Consider the following 22,805-nt stretch of genomic DNA (forward strand, 5'->3'; position numbering starts at 1 on the left):
CCCCTCGCTATTTTGCGAGCGCACGATTTACGACCGCAATGACTGGTTGGCGCATGCGCATTGCGACCCATACGCATGCGCAGTTGTGCGAACATCGCTCATAGCGAACGAGCGGCCGCTTATGAGCAGCTCTGAATCAGGCCCAGAGCGTGTCCTGCAGGACCCAGTCAATTTTAAAACCGGAGTCCCTCACTGCCTGTAGAGTGTGGGCGTATTGAAGGTATCAATGGACCTTACAATGGACCTTTTAGTTTAGTAGTATCTCCCTATTACTATGTATAGCCTTGTGTGATGCATCTTTTGAACATTTTCTACGATGTATATACGATTTTTCCAAGCACTGGAACAATTTCTCACTCTTTGGAGCCATTTACTGCACCTGTTTGACCTAGTTACATACGTTTTATCAATTCAATTCAAGTGAATGGAATCCTTAGGTAACATACATTTAGGAGTAAATTTATTAAGGATAGATTTAAAATCAGTTGACATTGGGCTCGATACTACTCTGCGCAAAGTGAATAGCTCCGGGAATCAGCTCCCAGGCTATTCAATACACCGCGCAGCTAACCCCGACTAAGTATTTCTTCTCGCACCCCTCTGGAGATGCGAGCAGAAATCCGACAAAAGTCCCGGCGCGAGGCTTTTTTCTACCCATCGCGCCTGGAAAACAGCATCGCACCGGGAAGTTAGGTCGGGTAATGCCCGTTCTCGCACCTTAAACAGGGTGTTTAGTCGTGAGAACGGGCATTCTCTGACTAAATGCCACGCACAATTGAATAGCTCCTGGAGCTATCTCGTGGCGCTATTTACATCGCAGGCAATTGAATCGAGCCAATTGATGGGCTTTCCAAACGCAATATCTGCGTATTTATCATCCATAGAGTTTCACCTTCAATTGATGAGAAATATGCGGACTTTGCGTTTGGAAAGCCCATCAATGTTAATCGAATTTAATTCGACAGAAATCAACTTTTAGTTATTTAACCCTTATTCTCTAAACCACTAAGTACATTAGAATACATTTATATATTTACTAAGATCAACACCTTTTAAAATATATACATGTATAGTTTATGACTTATTATTTAAATTTTATAGGTAGATTTATAGTTGTACTACCTATGCAAATGGAATGAGAGAAGGAAACTGAAGCTAACTGCAATGTAAAAGGTAATCTACTCCTATTAGAATACAAACCATACAGCCTAGTCTGTCTGAGTGTGTCCTCATGCTGACATGAGCTATTCTAGAACAGCAAGGGGTTGTTTTTCATCAGTGTCAGGGAAACCGAGTCAGCATGAGGAATGCCAAGAATAATAGAGTACACAGTCACACAGATAAAGTTAAATGATATTTGTGACAATTCTTTTATTTGCTCCAGCCTCCTGGTTATGTCATTTATGGATTTCGAACAATGGTCAGGCTAAATAATGGCATGTAAGAAAGTTATACATGTGCACTCTAGTGCCAAATGCTATACACTGTATCCGTGTGTGATATATATACTTCAGTTGTGTGTGAACATTTGGGCACAACTGGTCAAAATGCATGTCATTAAATCTGTAAGTGAAAAGAAAATAGCACAATCTCTTAGGGGGCAACTTAAGCATCGCCTATATGTTGCCCTGGGGCTGTAAGAGGAGTGGAGGAGCATGGCGAAAAGACAGCTGCATGTAGCAGCCCCCAGGGTCCCATCTAGTGGTGCCCTACACTACTTTTCACAAGCAAATAAATACAAATGTTGCATTGAAATATTTTTAATTAGAAAATCTAATGCTACTTTGCACCATGATTGTGTAAACACTCAGTGGGGGATATTCAGTTCTAAGCAATGGCCGCAAAGGGCTTCTGGAATGGTTGAGTGATGGAGCTTCACAGCCAGTAACTTGATTTATTTTCCCTTGCACCCCATAGAGTTGCGTAGGAAATGTAACCCAACATGTAGCCATGTTGGGTTATCGGATTCTACAGTGAGAGGCATATGGGATCAGTAGCTTGCAGGTAGTGCTGGTCACTGTAGTACCATACTGGAGGATTGGAACTGTCTAAATGCCGACCGCCGGCTTCCAGACTTTCTAATCACGGTGTGGTACTAATGAAAGGCGTAGAAAACTTGACACCTGTCATTAACCAGACGCCGGAAGACCGACGCCCGGCATACCGAACGAAGGCAAGCTGGATGCCGGGCGCGGGCAGCCGTTTTAGGTTTAGGGCTCCCGGGGGGACTTGGGGTTAGGCACCCCCCCCTGCGGAGGGTTAGGTTTAGGCTAGGGGAAGGGGGGTTTAGGCACCCCCGGGGGGTAGGTTAGGGTTAGGCACCCCCCCCAGGGGGACTTAAGTTTAGGCAGCGGGGAAGGGGGGGGGGTTAGGTCTAGACACTTAGAGGGGGGATTAGGGTTAGGCACCCCTAAGGGGAGGGTTATGGTGTAGAATTAGGTTAGCGATACTTACCTTAGGGACGATCAGGATTTTCACCCTTGCCGGGCTGCCGCTGTCGGGATTTGAACCGCCGGCCCGGCGTCCGGCGGTAATGCCTACTACACCCGGAGGATTGTGGTGTACTTGATGGTATATTAGCTTTTAAACACATGAAAGTATGACCCAATATAAGGGCTCTCTCATTGTTGGCAGAAGCTCCATGGCAAGGGACGTATCGTATACTTGCCAATATGTGTAAACTGTGCATTCTTTAATTTATGTACATATAGGGTACTGGCTTTTTTACAGGTTTACTGCAGTGTGCTGGGGGGATCTTTTTAATGTGTTTTTTTTTCTTGTTTAGATAAAACCCTCCATTACAAACACTTGTTTTCGCCTATAAACTGATTGAGCAACTTGCATTTTGTATATATGTAAACTCACGCATTGGGCCTATAGATGGGCAGTGGGATAATACTTACTTTCTCCGGTTCTCTCAGGCCCTCACATTATCCAGTCCTTTCTGGCCCTCCCGCTGCCGTAGAATAGATGGAGTCCTATGATGCAGTTGCTCTGTCACTGGAAATGCACTGCAGTGATGTCACCATGCAGTGCGTTTCCAGACCAGAGTAGCCGCACCACAGGACTCCAGCTCTTTTACTGCAGCTGAGTTTGGGAGAAGACTGGACAACGTGGCACCATTTGACCACTGCTGTGTGACTAAGGTGAAGGGGAAATTAGGGAGAGGGACACCAGGGGGGGACAACTGAGTAGGACACCAGGGGGGAAAGAAGGATATCTTGTACAATTCAATCCCGGGATGGAGATTTTTTTCAATCCTGAATGCCGTGATTGCAAAAATGGGGCATGATTGGCTTCCCTAACTGGCACCTTCAATTATAAGCAAATGTGGCTATTTTTTTGAGTGTGTAATCTATCCAGTATGCCTCCACACTCCACAACAAGCCCATATATGTATCGCTCAGGCAGGATTCATGCTAGTGATTTTCAAGCTTCCGAAGTGCTTATGACTAATTTTTATATAGTTGTTGCAACTGGAAAAGAGCAGTGCTTTTATATTGCAGTTTTATTATAAGTGCCTGATGTGCTCTGTGACAGGATACTGTATTATATTTTAAATGCTGATGTTAGTGTTTTATAAATCGCTTTCTCTCCCTTTAATGCAAAATTAATTATTTCAATTTGAAAATAATTGGCTATTGCCGGTTAAACGTGGAGTGAACCCATGTGACGTGACATATTGCCACTTATTACAGCAATAGAACCTCCTGTCGCCTTAATTTAGCAGGATAATATCACCAGGGCAGCTGAGCGATACTCTGTACTCTGCTCTTTCAACGATACTGGCTACCAGTGGTAAGATTGCGTGACCTGGCAAGTTGGTGCAAGGTGGCACTGGAAGGCCGGGTTTGGACTTTCATTTCCGTTGTCTAAAAAAAAAAAAAAAAAATTTTATTTGAAATATATATATATATATATATATATATATTATACTGTATGTTGACATTCATTATTTCGTTGTGGTCATAATGTCAATGTTGACCATGTTGATATTCATCATGTAGACAGTGATGAAATGTCAGCATATCGTCCCTGGTGGCTCCGTCTAATGCCTAGCCATGACCCTCCTGCTTGCTGCCTAACCCTAACATCTCACCTGACTACTGCGCCAGCCGTTACTCTTTGATAGGTAGGTAGAAGTCTTCTATTACCCCAGTTTGCTCTGCAAATAAGGCTTTACTCATGTGATCGTCATATCACTTTCAGGAAGTAGTTAACAATTGCTCTGACAATTGTTTCCTTAATGCTGCTATGTAGGGCACAGGTTACAAATGACATATATTATTCAGATAAACATTGCCCTGGCTTGTAGCTTACACAAAAAGACTCTTCACCCCTGCTAATGCTGATCCTGTTTTGCTCTTTTTGGGCTGGTCGCATATGAATATCACTAATTATTTATGCACTACCCACATAGATTATACCTTGTTTTTTCCCGAAAATAGCTTTAGTTTGTTTATTTCACCTCACATGGCAAAAGCAATATACACAAAATGGTCAAAGTGAGATTTTCTAAATTGTGTAAAAATTAACTAAAAGCAAAATCTATTTGTATTTTCTTTCTTCCAAAAGTCCTTTCTAAAGCAGCAAAAAGTTCAATTTGAATCAAATAGACAAATTACCACATTAAGGGCCTGATTCTGAGTGGGACATGGCCGTGGCTGCATCTTTTGCCACAGTCACATCTGCGTCTTTAAGGTATGCTACAGCACATGTTAGTAAATTCCCAGCAGCCTCTGCAGCTGCTCAGGAGGATATCACATGAGCAGTGTCAGGTGGTGAGGCTAGCGGCAGTGCGCTGAGGCAGGAGCACTGCTGACCTGGGGAAAATCGAGACCTGCAGGAGAGGCAGCCCTGAGGGGAGGGATCGTAGAGGAGGAGGAGATCCTCCTCCCACCATAAAGGCTGTACTGATTGGCTGACAGCAGAGAAGGAGAAACAAGTCCAGAGCTGTTCTGATTTGGCTGCTGGCTGACTGCAGGAACCTCTTGGTAATGTGACCAGGTCACTGCATCAGTTGAACTGCAAAAAGGGAGCTGAATTCAGTGACACAATTATTGTATCTGTATCCTGCTAAGCTGCTGGCAACCCAACTCCCTCACTACTAGCTGCACTGAGGCCAGACAGACTCAAAGTAACAGACATGAAGCCTGATTCACTACGGATCGCAACTGCGATTACGCACGCTGTCTTGTTGCGATGATATGCTAGTCCATTGTGTTCACTATGCCGCCGCAGCACAATATAAGGACGCCCACCTTACCTTACACACATCTGTAATACTTAGCAAGACTGCAAACCATCGGTAACATCGTGTACAATCGGAGCCTCACACACACTTGCACAGCTCTGACCTTACTCAGAAATTGCTAACTTCATTGCACTCTGTGAGTACTCAGGCTGCATATAGCATCGCAGTGGATAATTTATAATTTATGCACGCTCATGTAACAGCGCTAGTACGCATTGGCACGCCTGTGTTTTGTCCTATCAAGATTTGCATGTAAAGACATAACTTCACTGAAATATCTATCATAGATAGATATCTATCAGTGTGTAGACTCAAAATAGTTTACCCTGCACTACAGAAAGTTGGAGGGAATCTATCAGCGATATCTTTGGTTGTGCAGGTTGTACAGCTTGTATGCAGCATTGACTCCCTTTACAGACATTACGTCCTATCAGAGTGCACCAACGACGGCTGCAACAAATAAGGGAGTATTCTGAGTCAGGGACTCCTAATGGCTAGAGTGATGTGGTTCAGAGATTTCCACACTACCACAATGGTTAGCGCACATCTGTGATGTTTTCTACTGTTCTGCGTTTCCGCACAGAGTTCCCCCAAGCCTCTGCCTGATTGGCAAGCATAAGCGTTTGGGGGCAGGGATGGCCTGCATTCCTGGAAACGGGGGGGTGTCGCCCCCGTTTTCTGGGAGTGCTAAGGCCAGGGTCGGAGTCCATGGCCTTGCAAGCTGGCAGTACCCGCTCAGGCTGCTGTAAGCTTAAGCTACCATAGCCTGGTCAAAGGAACAACAATCACGACTTTGGTTGCAGCGCTGTGATCACGCAGATGCAGTAAGGAGGTGTCTTTTTTCCCTCCTGCTGCATTTGCATTTGAGATGGACGGAATTGCACAGCTGCTTGTGTGCGACTCTGCGACAGAATTGCACAGCTGCTTGTGTGCGGCTCTGCAATTCTGTCCATCTCTGAATCAGGTTCATGGTTTGCTTGTATTAAGTTGTAAAGTAGTCATATAGAGTATTAACTGAAAATATTTTTATAGGTCGCTAGTAAAACATTGAAAGTTAGACATATAAAGAGTACATACATATTTGAATTGTTTAATAGTATTGATAAACTGTGGCAGTTAAAGGGAATGAGTAATGATTTTCAAATTCATGAGTGAATTAATTTATCATGGTGCTCCCATGAGTTTTAAGCAAGATTCTAAAAAGCAAAATATAATATGATTGTTTCTTGTGTGTATATATAATATAGTAGTTTGTTCAGTTACTGTATTCATTGTAGGAAGGGTTTACTTTAAAGTTAAGTTTTTATCTCTCTTTCCGAAAAGTATTCGAGAATTAAGACTAATGGTGAAAGACAATCTAAGTGGTCTTCTAGGGTGGGTACCCTGATCCATTTCCTTTTATATTAAAGTAAACAAAATTCTACTCATTGTCTCCTTACTGTGTCTAATGGGTGGGGTGGAGTACTCTTGCCTCTCTGCTATGGTGGGGAGAGAAATGGAAGAGCCATACCACATCTGAGCTTGAACTACTTAAGAGAGAGCTGTTCCTCCTACCACTCGCCATCATCCGGTATTTGTAGGAGTAAAGACGAGAAGGTCCTTTTCCACAGCCAAGCCCATCCAGTTATCCAGGGTATTGCATAATAAACTTTACACTAATGCCGCTACAAAGCATTTCACTGTACATCGGTGCGCCTGTATGCGCAAGGGCTGAAATGCCCACTGTCTGCATCCATAGATGCTAAAACACAGCTTGGCCTACTATGTGAGCGGTTCAGCGTACGCTCTATACGTAACCGCTTTCAGCAACACGCCTGCGACACTCCCATAAGATGCAACATCTCCATGCATCTTTTTAGCCACACCGCTGTTACCTCCCAGCCAGCGTCCAGGAACGCCCCTCACATTTGTGATACTCGTACAAAATCAGGATACATGCACAGTGCAGTCGAGAGGCATGAGCATGCCAAAAACATGATCCACTGTGTCCAACATTGCCGCTGCATCCCACTGAGAATCAGGGCTGAAGATCCTAAAGCCTCCCCGTAACACTTCTCACATGCTCGCTACCACTGGCTGCTGTAGAGAATGGATACTGCTGATGCTCAGAGACAGCAACCTCCCTAGACCTCCGCAGCCCAGTACACAGCAGCGTGCGTTGGGCTGGGGACAGAGGCTGTTGCCACTGAGCATCAGCAGTCCCCCCTCTCTCCGTGCATGATATGCCGCTGCGCTGCTACATGCCGGCTAGAGGTAGTGGGCAGACGAGACGTGTTATGCTGTGGGGGGTGGGTGATTGCAGCCCCCTACCTCCTGGATCCATCACTAGATCCTCCTCATCTGTGTTTCCTTAATGTTTCTGTAGTATAGAGTGTTAGTGTCTGGTGAAAACTTGGCAATAAATGTGGTAGGTTATGTTGACATTCAGAATGTCGATATGTAACCTGTTATTTTGGTTTTATTGTAAACCGTAGAAAACAAATATTTTGTTGATGCTGCATCACAGGAAGCAAAATGAAGTTTAACTACAAATTCTTCCCTCCCTGACTGATAATACTTGGATATTGATAATGTCACTGATGTTCATCTTAATGATGAAATACTATTCTCTCAGCCCAAGGGGTAAATTTACTATCAGGCGCTTTTCAAAGTCACCACGTATTTTGCTGCTGGATTTAAAGGGATGATCATGTTAAATACAAAGCACACTGATTTTGTATTTCATTGTATTGCCCATTTAAATTTAGCAGGCCAAACCGGCAAAGACACAGTGGCCTTGAACAACGCTGAATAGTATTTTACCCCGAACCTCTCTGTGTAAACTGTGAGTAAAGTACTGTGCATTGAAAGCTCAGCACCACCTGCATAGCATCACTATGGGGCAGATGTATGAAGCTGTGGAAAGTGATAAAGTGCAGAGTGATAAACGACCAACCAATCCACTCCCACCTGTCATTTTTCAAACACAGCCTGTAACATGACAGTTGTGAGCTGATTGGTTGGTCGTTTATCACTCTGCACTTTATCACTTTCCAGAGCTTCATACATCTGCCCCAATGTTTCCAAATGAAACATTGGGACAAGTTAGGCAACACCCTGATCCTTCCAGCATTTTACATTGAAGTCACACCTCTTCCTGATAGGTCACACTGCCTTACCACAGAACATTGGAGGTGTCCCACGAAATCAGGACAGTTGCTAAATAAGAACCTGTACCACAGTTTCATGTACTGACCATGTTGTACTGACCATGGATTTCTTTTGTTTTATTTTTGTAGGGGGCTTTGATGATTTGGTAACCACTCCAGTGAATGGAGATATGTACCAGGTGAGTGTAACAAGTCTTCATCACTGTAGAGCAGGGGGTCTTTACCTATAAATCCTGACCCTTTTCAGATAATCCCCTCTTGAAAATCCATTTTTTAAGAGGGAGAGATAGAATGTGTGTATACTGTATGTAATATAACATATTCCTATAGATTGTTGGCTTGCGACCAGGGCCTTCCTACCTATATATCTGTCTGTTATTACCCAGTTTTGTTCTATTAATGTTTACAATTGTAAAGCGCAACAGAATATGCTGCGCTATATAAGAAACTGTTAATAAATAATAAATATAGCTTTTATGCATTATTTCATACATAATGGCCTCCAAAATCATATAATATTGGGGATTGTGAGAAAATATTAAGATGTGATTTCTAGTCAGACAATCGGAATCAGCTAGATGGTTCTGCCTTGTCATCAGTCCTTAGGCACTGGCAAATGATATGGCTACTGATGGGTGTATATGTATCTCCTTGCTGGTCTACATCAGCTTTCAAATCCACGTATACGCCCTCACTGTATGCAGTCTGTGCGCATGGCCTTCTATATCTATTCCAAGCATAAGGAAGTGCAAGTGCCAGATCTGCTTACAGACATTATTATTTCTGTATGTGTTGTACAAACTTGCACCTTTTACAATAAGCAAACAGTGATCTGCTGGGGAATTAGCCCCGGTGTGACTTACCTGCGGAAGAACTTACACCTGTATTCAAATTTTATGTAAAGGAAAACAAACTGTTTTTCCTTCTGCCATTTCTAAGGTTTTGGAAGTTTCGTTTTGTGGGATGTAAAAGTCTTGTAAAGCCATATAAATAAGGAACTTTGTTGTATTTGCAGAGTATCTATCTAGGCTTCTTTCAATGTATCTTTCATTGAAATAATGACTTTGTGCATAGTGAGGTGCATCAGTACAGATGTCCTCATACATTATTGCTGCAGTTGCGCCACAGCCCTTCTCGGTGTGCTATGTCCCGCGTGCCTCTGCTGGTGTCGAGCCTCTTTTATTTATTTATTTATTTTTGTGTGTGACTTTTACACCCGATCGCTGTCATCCCAAAGGTAAATAGCGGGGTTGGGGGGCGGGTTAGGGTTAGGCACTAGAAATGGAGGGTTAGGTTTAGGGTGCAAGGGGGGGGGGGAGGTCAGGTGTAGGCACCAGGGGGGGAAGGTTTGGTTCAGTCAGGCATCAGGGAAGGAGGGTCAGGGTAGGGAGAGGGGGAGGGTTAGGATACCTACCGACAAGTATCTGTATCATAACCCTGTCGGGATGCCGGTGTCGGGATCCCGACTTCCGCCATCCCGTACCTATCCCAGATAAATGTCTCATATCAAATTAATCAGTGCAGTCTTGAGAAGCGGTGTTTTGGCATCCTTTCACTACTAAGATGCATTTTCAAGAGAAAAGGATGTAAAAATGGATGCTTGGCATAAGCCGAATCGCACTGAACCTTGCAGCTCACTTGCCCCTGACGTCTTGCGCTGCATAGCGTATTGAGGCTAGGTGGATGAGGACACATTGCAATGAGAAATTCCCAATCCACCTTTCTTGAAAAATTTATTTACTCTGCAACTCTTTATGCTAGAAATAAGCGCAGGGTTGGCACTCTTTATGCTAATGCATGCAGCCACCTGGAGATCCAAGCAGGTGCCTGCATACATTCAGCGGTGGTTGCGGATCCTTTGATAATCAACTATCTGAGTAACCCTATGGTTTCGCAGAATGGCCGCGGGCACTGAGACACTGGCGACAAGATTTCTGCAAAACGGGATCACAGTAGTATGCGGAGACATGTTCCAAAAACGTCCGCTACACACCTGTGTTTTTGCCGTCACGCCCCGAAACCTCCCTCAAATGGTCTCTGAATGTCGATCACTTTGCTAAGAAATCCTCACTGCGAGCAGCATCACTAAGGTATCATGGTGGGTGCGCAGTACGACTGCAATGCATGCGCAGTTGGACGATAATTGCTCATTTGCGCAAATATCGGCATTGTGTCCATATCTGAATCAGGCCCTATGCCCGCTGTGAAGTGGAGCATTTGTCCCCCTCAATAGCTGGCCCGTATCCCCTCCAGGCCCCTCGAACAAGCCTGGGTAATTATACCCGCTCCCCACCCCCTCATGGCACCCCCGCATTCAGCTGCAGTTTAAGCTGACTCATGAGCAGGGCTTTCTCTGCACCTTTTATTTCTTGCATTTTCCTTAAATATCCAGAACTGTGGACCCTTAAAAATCAGTGCTATTAATAATCCGTACAAATTAGCTATGTCACACAGAACATAGAGCTGAGGCAATGAATGTTGTATGCTTCATCTCTTCTAGGAGTCTTCAGGATTCAATGATGGATATGCAGCTATAGCACATGCTGACCGACTCACCCAGGAGCCAGAAAGTCTTCGTAAGTGGAGGGAAGAACAAAAGACTCGCCTGGAGGAATTGGGTAAGGGGTGCAGTGGTGTTTTATAATCTGTCGACTACTGTACAGTTAAGAAATGGATGATGGATCATGAAAGAGAATAACTCGGGTACATCTTGCCAGCGTCTATTTAATATAGGGATCGGTGATGCCCACGCTTGAGCCAAGTTAAGACGTCATCCACCACAGGGTGAACAAAAGAAGAGTAAAAATAAACAAAAACTGAAAAAAGGGATGGCGTACCTAAACCCTTAGGCCAGAGTTTCCCAAACACCGTCATTACAGCCCGTGTTTTCAGGATATCGGTGATTGAGTCCAGATGGTTAAATCAAATTAACTAATTAAGTCACCTGTACTCAAACATGGATATCCGTACAAAACCTGGACTGTAGTGGTGGAGTTAGGGAAACTCTGTATTCGGCACTAACATTTGCTTAGGTTGCATTGTAATCCAGGAATGGATTTTCCTGTTTCCCTTCTCATAATAATCAATTATACACAATCTTGTGTTGTGTTTGTCCCCCATCACTAACTCTCTAATATGTGTCTCCTGGGCTTCACAGATGCCGCTTCCAAGGTGACAGAGCAAGAATGGAGAGAGAAGGCCAAGAAAGACCTAGAGGAATGGTACCAGCGGCAGAGTGAACAGATAGAAAAGAATAAGGTTACAAACAGGTCTGTGCCATTATTGCACTGTAGTGAGTGCTTTATTAGTTTATTATCAATTTGGAATATTTCCAATTAAATATTTTTTCCTCTAAATTAGAGATTTAATTATAGTCACACTTTGTTTTGAAAAAAACTGCTGTCATGTTTATATCCATTTACCATATGGTTTAAAAAGAAAATAAAAAAACAATGAGCAATGAGGCCTAGAACTCCTCCACCGACTTGTTCTGAGATGTTGAGGGGAAGATTTACTAAATCTCCCCCTCAACATCAACTTGAGAAGTGGAAGTGTTATCCATAGCAACCAATCAGATCCTAGCTATCATTTCATTATTGCATCCTAGAAAATGATAGACAGAATCTGATTGGTTGCTATTGTCAGTGGCTTGTCTCTTTTTAGAAGCTTTAGTAAATCTAGTCCTGAGAGTAATACATTTTGGCAGATTTACTACAGGTGTATATAGTGGTGAATCTCCCATTAGGCACGTGCCTAGAGATGCCACTGTTTTTAATACTGTCAGTTTGAAATTTCCCAATAACTGCAAAATATTTGTACTATACCATACGCTATCTTGAGTGGAATGTGGATGGATAGTAAATATTGTGCAGTGAAAATATTTTGTAGTTACTGGGGAATTAGATGGACCAATCAGTGTGTGCCTGGGCCAGGGGGTTGGCCATTAAGCAGAGGGACCTAGCAGGTGGCTGCCCGATTATCGGCGGCATCTCAGACTGGGTGCAGTTGCAGTGGGATATGTTATCTGTCCACACTCCACTGAATGTGGCGTACAGTACGGTGGATTAGTTTATAGTTACTGCGTGATGTCTTCGGTGTATATGCATTTTTCTGCCAGTACAGGTTCCTTGCTGTATCAAAGAACTAAAGAAAAAATGCACTTGCCAATCTTGTAAAATCTATACATATGTGCGCTTGGAAAACGAATCACAGGAATGTATTACTTCTTGCACTGAATTTATATGATTGTTTTTTATTCTCTTGTTTTCTTTCCTTTTTTTTCCCTTAAATACTGTGCTGTACTCATTGCTTTTCAAACTGATCATGTATAGACCTTGTTTACAACATTTTACCAGACTTGTTCTGTAAAAGCCGCATGCTCTGTGCTTATTTATGTTCTCTTCATCCAGTGATGTGTATTGGGTACAGCCTTGCTGCTGTCACGCATTGTACTGTCTGTGCATACTCCCCAAGAGGAATATACACTTGTGCTCAGTTTTCTTACTCCCATAACAAAAGCAGAGGAAGATTAGAGTTGGGTTATATAAAAATATAGGTGCTCTGATATATCCTATGGAAAGATTCTATTTTTACAAATATTCATGCACATAGAAATGTTCAAAAATGAATTTAATAAACATAGTAGCCACAAAAAAGCTGTACGTTGAGCGGCTTTCTCTCGTCTTGGATAACACTGAAAACATCTGGCTTGTATTACTCTTTCTTGTGTTCTGGCCAGAAGGGATTGCTTTCAAAATAGTGTACACAGGAAGAGGAGGTTTTTTTGTTTTTTTTTAAACATTATAAAATAATAATAAATTAGATGGAGTTTTTATTTGACCCCTTCAAAAGACCATATTGACACAAATGGTCACATGTTTATCTGTAATGTCTAATAATAAACAATTTAAAAAATATATATATACTGTATATAGTCCAGGAAAAACTCATTAGACCTAACTTTATGGATGCACTTAGTGACTTATTTTTAAAAAGTGTTTTACATTTACATGAGTAATTTTTAGGTATTGACACAATTGTACTTTGTAGCAGAATGTTATCACGTAGAAAATAATATTTGCATTGTAGTTTTAAGCATTATCTTTTTTAGAATGCAATGGTGGTAAATGAGCCTACAGGAAACCACTAAACTTATTTCTAATTCACATTTCAGATGCAAATTAATAGATGAAAAGTGAATGAACAGTAGTTACCTTTATATTGGTATATATTGGCCTTTAAGCATGTTAATGAGTTTAAAAATATACACCTGTTTGTGAGTGGTCCCACAGTTGGTTTGTATATTTCCTAATGAAAATGAAGAACATTAAAGAGAAGTCTGATAAAAGGAAATCATCAATTAAAGGAAAGTTAAAAGAAGACTTTTATATCTCCCAGAGCACCGTCAAGTTCACCATAATATTGTACAAATACATATTTGTCTAGAACAGGCTGCCTTCCAATACTGGGCATCTGTGTGAGAAGGGGGATAGTTAGGGAGGTCACTGAGAGTTATAGTCTTACATGGCAGAGATGGGAGCCACTGTTCATCTGGCAAGAATAGCCTGAGCACCATCATCTAAAGTGCAGGAAATGCGCATCCACTTTACCCTAGCATGAAGCCTGCCTGGTTATGAGATTGCTTTTCTGTTTCAGGGTGTAATATGGACAAATATGTAATATGGACAAATATGTTATTATGCACTTGTTATTTGTACAGAGACAGTGTAATCTAAATCTGACATTTTTTTCACACATCCCCGTATACACCATACCTACCTCCAGTCTTTTCCGCATTTCCATCAACACACCATTCTGAGTTCAATAGTTGCTGTTTCAATATAAAACCGTTAATCACAATGCAGATATGTATAAAATAGTACAACATACTGACTGTCAATCACACACAGAACATATATCTCTGTAACATGGATGATACAATATCTGTGTGTAGGTAGAATAACTTCCATACCGAGTTCTTACTGTCTCTCCCATGCAATTCCTATTGCCATATGTATCGTACAGTTCCCATAAACCTCAGCATGGACTGAATTACAACACTATGCTACTGTATCACAAAGCAGCACAGCAATATAATGCAACAATATCTTATTACCATACAGCACAGCAATCTATTTGCTACGAAATGGGTATGTAATGCCGGCTGTCGGGATGCCTCCTGTCACAATACCGACAGCAGCATCCTGATGGTTGGTATCTAACCTGTCACCCCCCTTTGTGCCTAACCCTCCCCCCTTAAATGTGCTTAAATCGAACTCTGCAGCACATCAGATGGGAAGATGCGATAAATGACGCAAATTAATGCACGATTCAGCGTACACCCTATACCAGGGGTGGCCAAACTCTGTCCTCGAGATCTACCAACAGTTCATGTTTTGCAGGTCACCCAGCAGGTGCACAGGTGTAGTCATTACTCACTGACATATTTTGAAAGATCCACAGATGGAGCTAATTATTTCACTTGTGATTCTGTGAGGAGACCTGGAAAACGTGAACTGTTGTTAGCTCTCGAGGACAGAGTTTGGCCACCCCTGCCCTATACTATGTGAGCCATGTGTCATTCCAATTTGCCTCAAAATGACATATCGCCTAATGTGTGCCCAGCCTACCTCAGCGTTTCTCAAAGCCGATACCCAGGATTTGCACTTTTTCCACATGTCATATCTGCAAATCATTTAGGAGGAAACCTAGAAAACATGCACTTGTTAGAATGGCTTTGGGAAACATTGCCCTATAGGATCTGGCTTTAACAAAAGTTATGAATAAAGGTTTTGTTTAAGGTCTTCATAAATTTGTTGTTGGCAAATGTTAAAATTGACTGGGTTCTGCATATCGTGTAATTAAAAGGGCGTCTTACAATATGTATTTAAAAAAAAAAAAAAAAGACTACTTACCATTTGTCTTAACTGTTTTATTAACTTTCTCTTTTTCATATAATTTTGCTGTCTTTCTCTTTGTTTCTCTTTCTCATTGTCTTTGCATGCTGCTAACCCAGGATTGCGGACAAAGCATTTTACCAGCAGCCTAATGCTGAGGTCATTGGTTACGTGTATGTTGGCCTTCTCTTACTCTTTCTTCCTTTATTTTATTTTTAAATCTCCTGGTGCTCAGAGGGCTGCAGTGTATCATCATATAGTGTATAGTTCTATTGTTGTCACCATTAGTAATGGCTGCATATAGATATGCGACTAAGAAGTTATAATGATGAGTAATGTACAGTGTGATAAAATGTATACAGTCATATATGCTTTATACATTAAATAAATGTTCCTGACACTAGTCAGTGCTGACCTTTCCACCATGTAAAATGCATTTTCCAATACTTAAGTCAGAGAACAGCTGACTTCTCAGTTTGTGATATTAGGCATTAATGTATAGGATTTCTGAAGTTCTATATGGTGGAAGATGAAAAAGATACATCATTCACAGAATTACCATCTATCCATATCTCTTAGTGGGCGACAGGCACTATCCTCAAAAATGCAGTCAAACCTCCAAAAATGCTGTTTTAAGAGGTTTGACCGCATTCCCCGAATGGGGAATATGCATAAAGATGTACATTTCCAAAAGCTGCCATAACCAGTGATATTTGACCCTTCCATCGAACATCCACATGTATGAGAGCAGATAATGTAGAGAAAATCACCTTTCTCTATGGTATCTGCACACAATTTTGTGGCTTATAATTTATTTTAATATATCTGCATGATTACCTATCTGTATGTGTGCTGTCCGTGGTGACCGCACATGATATGTTTACGACCTCTTATGCATGCACTTTGGGGTTAGTCAGGAGCTAAGAAGCAGTGCATCAGCACTAGGCTAAAGATTTGGGGATCCTTAATGAGTTCTCAATCGTTATCAGTCATTCATGATTTATCAGTCATTATGTTTCACGCCTAACCTACTTTTGATTTTAACAGTTATTAATATAGCATCAGCATATTCCATTGTGCTTTGACACTGTAATAGAACGAGACAGGGTAATAACAGACAGAGAGGTATAAGGGCCCTGGTTGCAAGCTCACAATCTATAGGTTAATAGGAATTTGGTACATGAGGATAAATGATACATTGCATATTGATCTAGCCAGATTGCAAGAGCAATGAGTTCTTGGTGGGCTGCATGATTGTTATACAGCAATGTTAGCCTGGGGTCAGATAGTTGTGTGAGTGTAGAAATAGAACACATGTAAGTTTTGTGAGAGCTGTGTAAAGGGGAGGTAATTGTGTAGAACAGCTTAATTATGTGGATGGTTCTGGAGTTTGATAAGCTACCTGAAGAGGTGAGTTTTCAGGGATCAGAGGCTAGAAATTGAGGAAACGCATTGCACAGAGTGTGTGCATGCGTATAACATATAACCTTTTGTATTAATCCTAGCCCTACTCGCACATCCTAGGTCAGTGAAATGTAAAGTAGGCTTTCACAGTAGCAGTATTCAGACAATGTGTTTAATTTTTGATAAATGAATGTGTTTCAATCGCTCAGATATCAAGACAAATATTAGGAAATATGTATAGGTTTGTGACCAATAGCAATCAAGCCATGGTTTGAATTTGGGTAATACCACACTGATTAAATGAGACAATGTGACTAGTTCTTCTGGATTACAGACCATGTATTATATGTACAGGTCAGACTGTCATGTACTGTATCTGTACAGCAGTACACCTGACTGCTGGAGCTGCTCTTAAAAAAATAACATTTATATAGTTTGGCCCCCATTATTTACCCAGGGTACGAAGCTAATCTTTCTCGTTATTTTTATGACATAGGGCATCTGATGAAGCACTAGTCCCAGAGACTAAGGACGAGGAAACTGGGTCAGAATGGGAGCGTGTTGCCAGACTCTGTGACTTCAACCCCAAGAGCAGCAAGCAGTCAAAAGATGTCTCTCGTCTGAGATCTGTGCTCATCTCCTTGAAACAGACACCTCTAACTCGCTAGAGCTCCCATTCAACCTCACTTCACCTCCCTGCTTCACACCAAAGAATCCATTGTCGCAGGTCTGAGGCCCATTCATTGATGCCATCAAAATGAGAAATGCTCCAACCCTTACATATTCTTGCCAGTAAAATACACCCTTCTAATGAACTGGAAACGCAATCTAAAGTCTCAACGCTTCTAATTTAATTGAATTATCCTTTTAAATGTAATGGGTGTTAAATCAAGACTATCTTAATGGGAGCATGTGGTGGCTGTGGGCTTATGAGGGGGAGGATCTACAGGTGTGTTATTTTATTTGTATATGTGTGCCTGGCTTTTAACTGCTTGTTTGTATATTTCTCATCACTGGTTTTGGAAAAGAAAAGCATGTGTGCAAGAAGATTGCATATTAAGCGCTTAACAGATGAGGTTACAGAGTACTTTAGATGGCCATGTTATAGGGTAACAAAATGAAAAGAATCTATGCACAGATGATGCACATTAAAAAAACAAGACACAACCTATCAATAAAAAACATTTTGACATTTCTTTGGACTGTTTTGTAGCTCAGTTATACTGTTCAAATACAGCTGTACAGATCACCTTGTCCTCCAAGAAATACTTAATTAGGTCATTTGAATTTTAGGTCATTTGAATGTCAACAATACAGGGTCTCGGACACAGGTTAGAGCCTCAACATAATAAATTGCAGCAACAAAGACTTGCTAGAGAACTGTATCCCGAAGGCATTCTATAGATAGATAGATTTTCTGTTGTACAAAGCCAGTTTCGGTCACTGTTCCACTGTTGTTATATTATTATAATATGGTGCCACCTTCCAATGTACATAAACAGTAATACAGTGCATCGGGAAAGTATTCGCAACGCTTCGCTTTATGCACATTTTGTTATGTTACAGCCTTATTCCAAAATAGAATAAATTCATTTTTGTCCTCAAAATTCTACACACAATACCCCATAATGACAATGTGTAAAAAGTTTTTTTTTTAGATTTTTGCAAATTGAATAAAAAAAAAAAAACCCACTAAGAAAACACATATACATAAGTATTCACGGCCTTTGCTATGAAGCTCAAAATTGAGCTCATCCTGCATCTGATCATCCTTGAGATGTTCCTACAGCTTAATTGGAGTCCAACTATTGTAAATTCAGTTGATTGGACATGATTTTGAAAGGCATACACCTGTCTATATAAGGTCCCACACTTGACAGTGCATGTCAGAACACAAACCAAACATGAAGTCCAAGGAATTGTCTGTAGACCTCTGAGACAGGATTGTCTCGAGGCACAAATCTGGGGAAGGGTAAAGAAAAATATTGTCTGCTTTTAAGGTCCCAATGAGCACAGTGGCCTCCATCATCCGTAAATGGAAGAAGTTCGGAACCACCAGGACTCTTCCTAGAGTTGGCCGGCCGTCTAAACTGAGCGATCGAGGGAGAAGGGCCCTAGTCAGGGAGGTGACCAAGAACCCGATGGTCACTCTGTCAGATCTACAGCATTCCTCTGTGGAGAGAGAACCTTCCAGAAGGACAACCATCTCTGCAGCAATCCACTAATCAGGCCTGTATGGTAGAGTGGCCAGACGGAAGCCACTCCTTGGTAAAAAAGCAGATGGCAGCCCGCTTGGAGTTTGTCAAAATGTACCTGAAGGACTCTCAGACCACGAGAGACAAAGATTGAACTCTGTGGCGTGAATGCCAGGCATTATGTTCGGAGGAAACCAGGCACCGCTAATCACCAGGCCAATACCATCCCTACAGTGAAGCATGGTGGTGGCAGCATCATGCTGTGGGGATGTTTTTCAGCGGCAGGAACTGGGAGACTAGTCAGGATAGAGGGAAAGATGAATGCAGCAATGTACAGAGACATCCTGGATGAAAACCTGCTCCAGAGCGCTCTTGACCTCAGACTGGGGCGACAGTTCATCTATCAGCAGGACAACGACCCTAAGTGCACAGCCAATATAGCAAAGGAGTGGCTTTGGGACAACTCTGAATGTCCTTGAATGGCCCAGACTTAAATCCAATTGAACATCTCTGGAGAGATCTGAAAATGGCTGTGCGCCGACACTTCCCATCCAACCTCATGGGGCTCGAGAGGTGCTGCAAAGAGGAATGGGCGAAACTGCCCAAAGATAGGTGTGCCAAGCTAGTGGCATCATATTCAAAAAGACTTGAGGCTGTAATTGCTGCCAAAGGTGCATCAACAAAGTATTGAGCAAAGGTTGTGAATACTTATGTACATGTGATTTCTTAGGTTTTTTTTTTTTTTTTTTTTAAATTTGCAAAAAAAAAAAACCAAAAACTTTTACACGTTGTCATTATGGGGTATTGTGTGTAGAATTTTGAGGACAAAAATGAATTTATTCCATTTTGGAATAAGGCTGTAACATAACGAAATGTGGAAAAAGTGAAGCGTTGTGAATACTTTCCGGATGCACTGTAAACATGACTTACAGTACGAAACATTGCTTAAAAAGGTTTATAAACATTGCTGCAGCAATAGGCAGGGGGCGCCCGAACCCAAAGGTTTGGTGCCGTTGTTTGCAGTGAGGAGATGATGGTATAAGTGGGAAGGAAAGGCACAAGAGGGAAGAGGACCCTGCTCGTGAGAATCTGAAGCTGATAATGCTATGTCTGAGTAGTTGGTACAGTATACTTTAAGCCTCACCACTGCATTTGCAAATTACATTCGGTGCCATGGACTTTAGTGAACTCCAGAATACTTATTAAGAATATAGATAACCGAGTTCTGGGGGTAAATGTAATAGTCTGTGAGATATTGGCATTTTTTTTTTTTCTTTAAAGGAAGAAACAATCTGGTCTTGCAGCTGACAATTATTAATGGTGGTTTCTCTTTTGGTCTCAGTCATTTGTGACTTTACTATGTTGTATAAATATATCTGCTAATTGTATTATCACTATGCAGCTGATAATGTCTATAAGTTTGATCTGTGCCAGGCTAAGTGACTAAATTAAATGGGATATCACACAGAAAACCTAATTGCTTTTTATGAGACATTGTGGGCCTGAAAACATCAAATAATGAGGGAATAAACATTAACTTGTCATTTATTTTTAATACTTTTTTTTTTAAATTGACATTCGCTTTCATAAAGCTAAGGGGGAATGCAGCTTTAAGTACATAAGTGTACAAATCACAGTAATAAATTGGTCCGAAACCATGACAAGAATGGAACCGAATCAAATAGAAGACTAAAGACTATTTTGTCAATGACAAGTTATAAATAACGGGTTACAACAGTAAGTGAAAAGCAGTAGGGTCACAGGTGGCCTGGGCTAAGGGCTCATCACTCACACAAGCTATGGGCCTAATGAAAGAGGTGGAGGGTCCATGTAAATGTAGCCTAAGTGATATTCCGCTATCATTTTACCTAAGAGATGACGCAATGTAAGACTTGCACCCACTGTTAAATCTTGGATTAAAAACTTTTCTGATAAAATGGCTTTTTTGGCCTGATGTTTAACACCTTTGTCTTCACCCAAGGGCCGTTTTTTCCTATACGCTGGTTATGCGGCTGAGTAGGCGCCACAGAGGAGGAAGCCCTGATGCAGCCAGTGACTGGCAAATAAGATATTCACCTGCCTGGCCTGGCAACTCGCAGAGCAGGCAATGCTACTGGCACCGGTGTCTGGTGCTACAGTGAAGAAACGCATAATAAAATGCAGTTCCCAGCAGCCCTTGCTGCCAGGCAACAAGGGCCGCTGGGAGCTGTAGTTTTACAGTTTCTTCACTAGTGTAGTGCGGTACGGTGTCTGATACTGGTGCCAGCAACACTGCCTGCTGTGTGAGTCTCCAGGAGGGCACCTCAGGGTGTTAATTATTTCTGTGGGCATAATGTGTATGGGCAGTACTACTGTGACATGAGTGTAAGGAGCACTACTAATGTGGGCATAGTGTGTAAGGGGCACTACTGTGGGCATAATGTATACGAGGTAGTACTACTGTGGGCATAACGTGTAAGAGGCACGACGACTGGACATGTTTATGGGGCAGTACTACTGTGGGCATAAGTGTAAGGCGTACTACTTTGGGCATTCAGTGTAAGGGGCACTACGACTGTGGGCATAATGTGTAAAAGGGTATTTCAACTGGGCTTTTCCCATGAGACCATGCCCCCTAATTTTTGCAGCACAAAAGTACACTATGGGTGCTGAAATATATTTTCGCTTACCAAAAAAATTTGGCATGGGCTGGCCCTGCTTCACCCCACACTTGGAACTATGGGCCCGATTCAGACGCATTCGCTCGATGCGTATGCAAATTTGGCCAACTAACAGCAAGGCAGGCGATCGCATGGCAAGGCATAAGCACGCCCACTATGTCTTACTATCGTCCTGTGTATGCAGACGCTCACCAGCCTGTCTTAAGCTGCCTACTAATGCACAACATCTCCCGGAAGTGTATGCAACCATCTTTACCACCGGAAACGAATGCAGCGCTTGTGGTTGACCATACCCGACCACAAGCACTGCGATCACTTCAGTGTAAAGACCAGCCAGGTGACATGTACTATGACGCTCCGTCTTAAATATGCACGCCTCTGGAACGGCGTTGAGACGCTCAGGCACGCCTGCGTTCGCACCTCCACTTCCCCATTTTCAAAGTACAACCCCTGTCACCACCCACAAACTGCTTCTCCTGTCAGTTTGGCGAGCAGTCTATGCGCAGCGAGCGAACGCTTCCCGATCGCTTGGACTAGTTCGCACACGCGCAGCGTGATGCATGCACATATTGCAAACCATCGGCAGCTACGAGCGAACGCATCCTAGAAAGTGGGTCTGAATTGGGCCCTATGTGTGAAAGGTTGTTATATTTGTATTTGCAAAATATAATGGTTTAATGAGTTTTGTTAAAATTCTTTATTGTTTTAAAGCTATAACTAAAATAGTCGATGAAGCCTTCTTTCAAAATATGTTGAAGTACTCAACATAACTGGAGGGATACTTAATTTTCCAAAGGTAAGTAGCAGAGGGAGGAGTGCTTGAGTTAGGCACTAGGGGGGGATAGGGTGGAGGGAGGGGGAGGTTAGATCCAGGCACCAGGGAGTGTTAGGGTAGGGAGAGGAGGAGGGTTAGGATACCTACCGACAGGTTTCTGTATCCTAACCCTGTTGGGATGCCGACATCTGAATTTTGACCGCCGGCATTCCTGTACCCATCCCATAACTGGCCAGCCATACAAAACCTCTCTTGTGGTTACAATTTAGAGATATTGTCCTAAAACTATAGGTACAGCAGTATATTTTAATGTGAATGGAAATATGGAGTATGCCACAAGTCACGTAAATTATAATAAAAATGTATGTTCATGATTTTGTGTTTTTGTTGAAGTCTTCACCGTATTTGGCAGATGGGATTTTGAGTTGTTAAACTGTTGATTACAAAAAATGCTGTTCGCTTAAAGAATATT

The 22,805-nt window shown here is 42.1% G+C and overlaps 1 protein-coding gene across 2 annotated transcripts in view; it reads left to right on the forward strand.

Annotated features, from left to right (window-relative positions):
- The window catches only part of CLTB (clathrin light chain B), a 37,481-nt gene extending 19,583 nt beyond the window's left edge, over window positions 1-17,898 (forward strand). The window contains exons 2-6 of one of the 2 annotated variants that reach the window (XM_088465399.1): window positions 8,533-8,582; window positions 10,904-11,021; window positions 11,561-11,672; window positions 15,419-15,472; window positions 17,200-17,898. In XM_088465399.1, the coding sequence (XP_088321525.1) occupies window positions 8,533-8,582; window positions 10,904-11,021; window positions 11,561-11,672; window positions 15,419-15,472; window positions 17,200-17,371 (506 nt within the window). In that variant the 3' untranslated portion in view covers window positions 17,372-17,898. The remainder of the gene's footprint in view (window positions 1-8,532; window positions 8,583-10,903; window positions 11,022-11,560; window positions 11,673-15,418; window positions 15,473-17,199) is intronic. The other variant, XM_088465400.1, reaches the window with a different exon arrangement.
- Window positions 17,899-22,805: the final 4,907 nt, after the last annotated feature.

This window comes from Taudactylus pleione, unplaced genomic scaffold (assembly GCF_031769625.1).
Source record: "Taudactylus pleione unplaced genomic scaffold, aTauple2 ptg001990l, whole genome shotgun sequence".
In the NCBI taxonomy this organism is placed as follows: domain Eukaryota; kingdom Metazoa; phylum Chordata; class Amphibia; order Anura; family Myobatrachidae; genus Taudactylus; species Taudactylus pleione.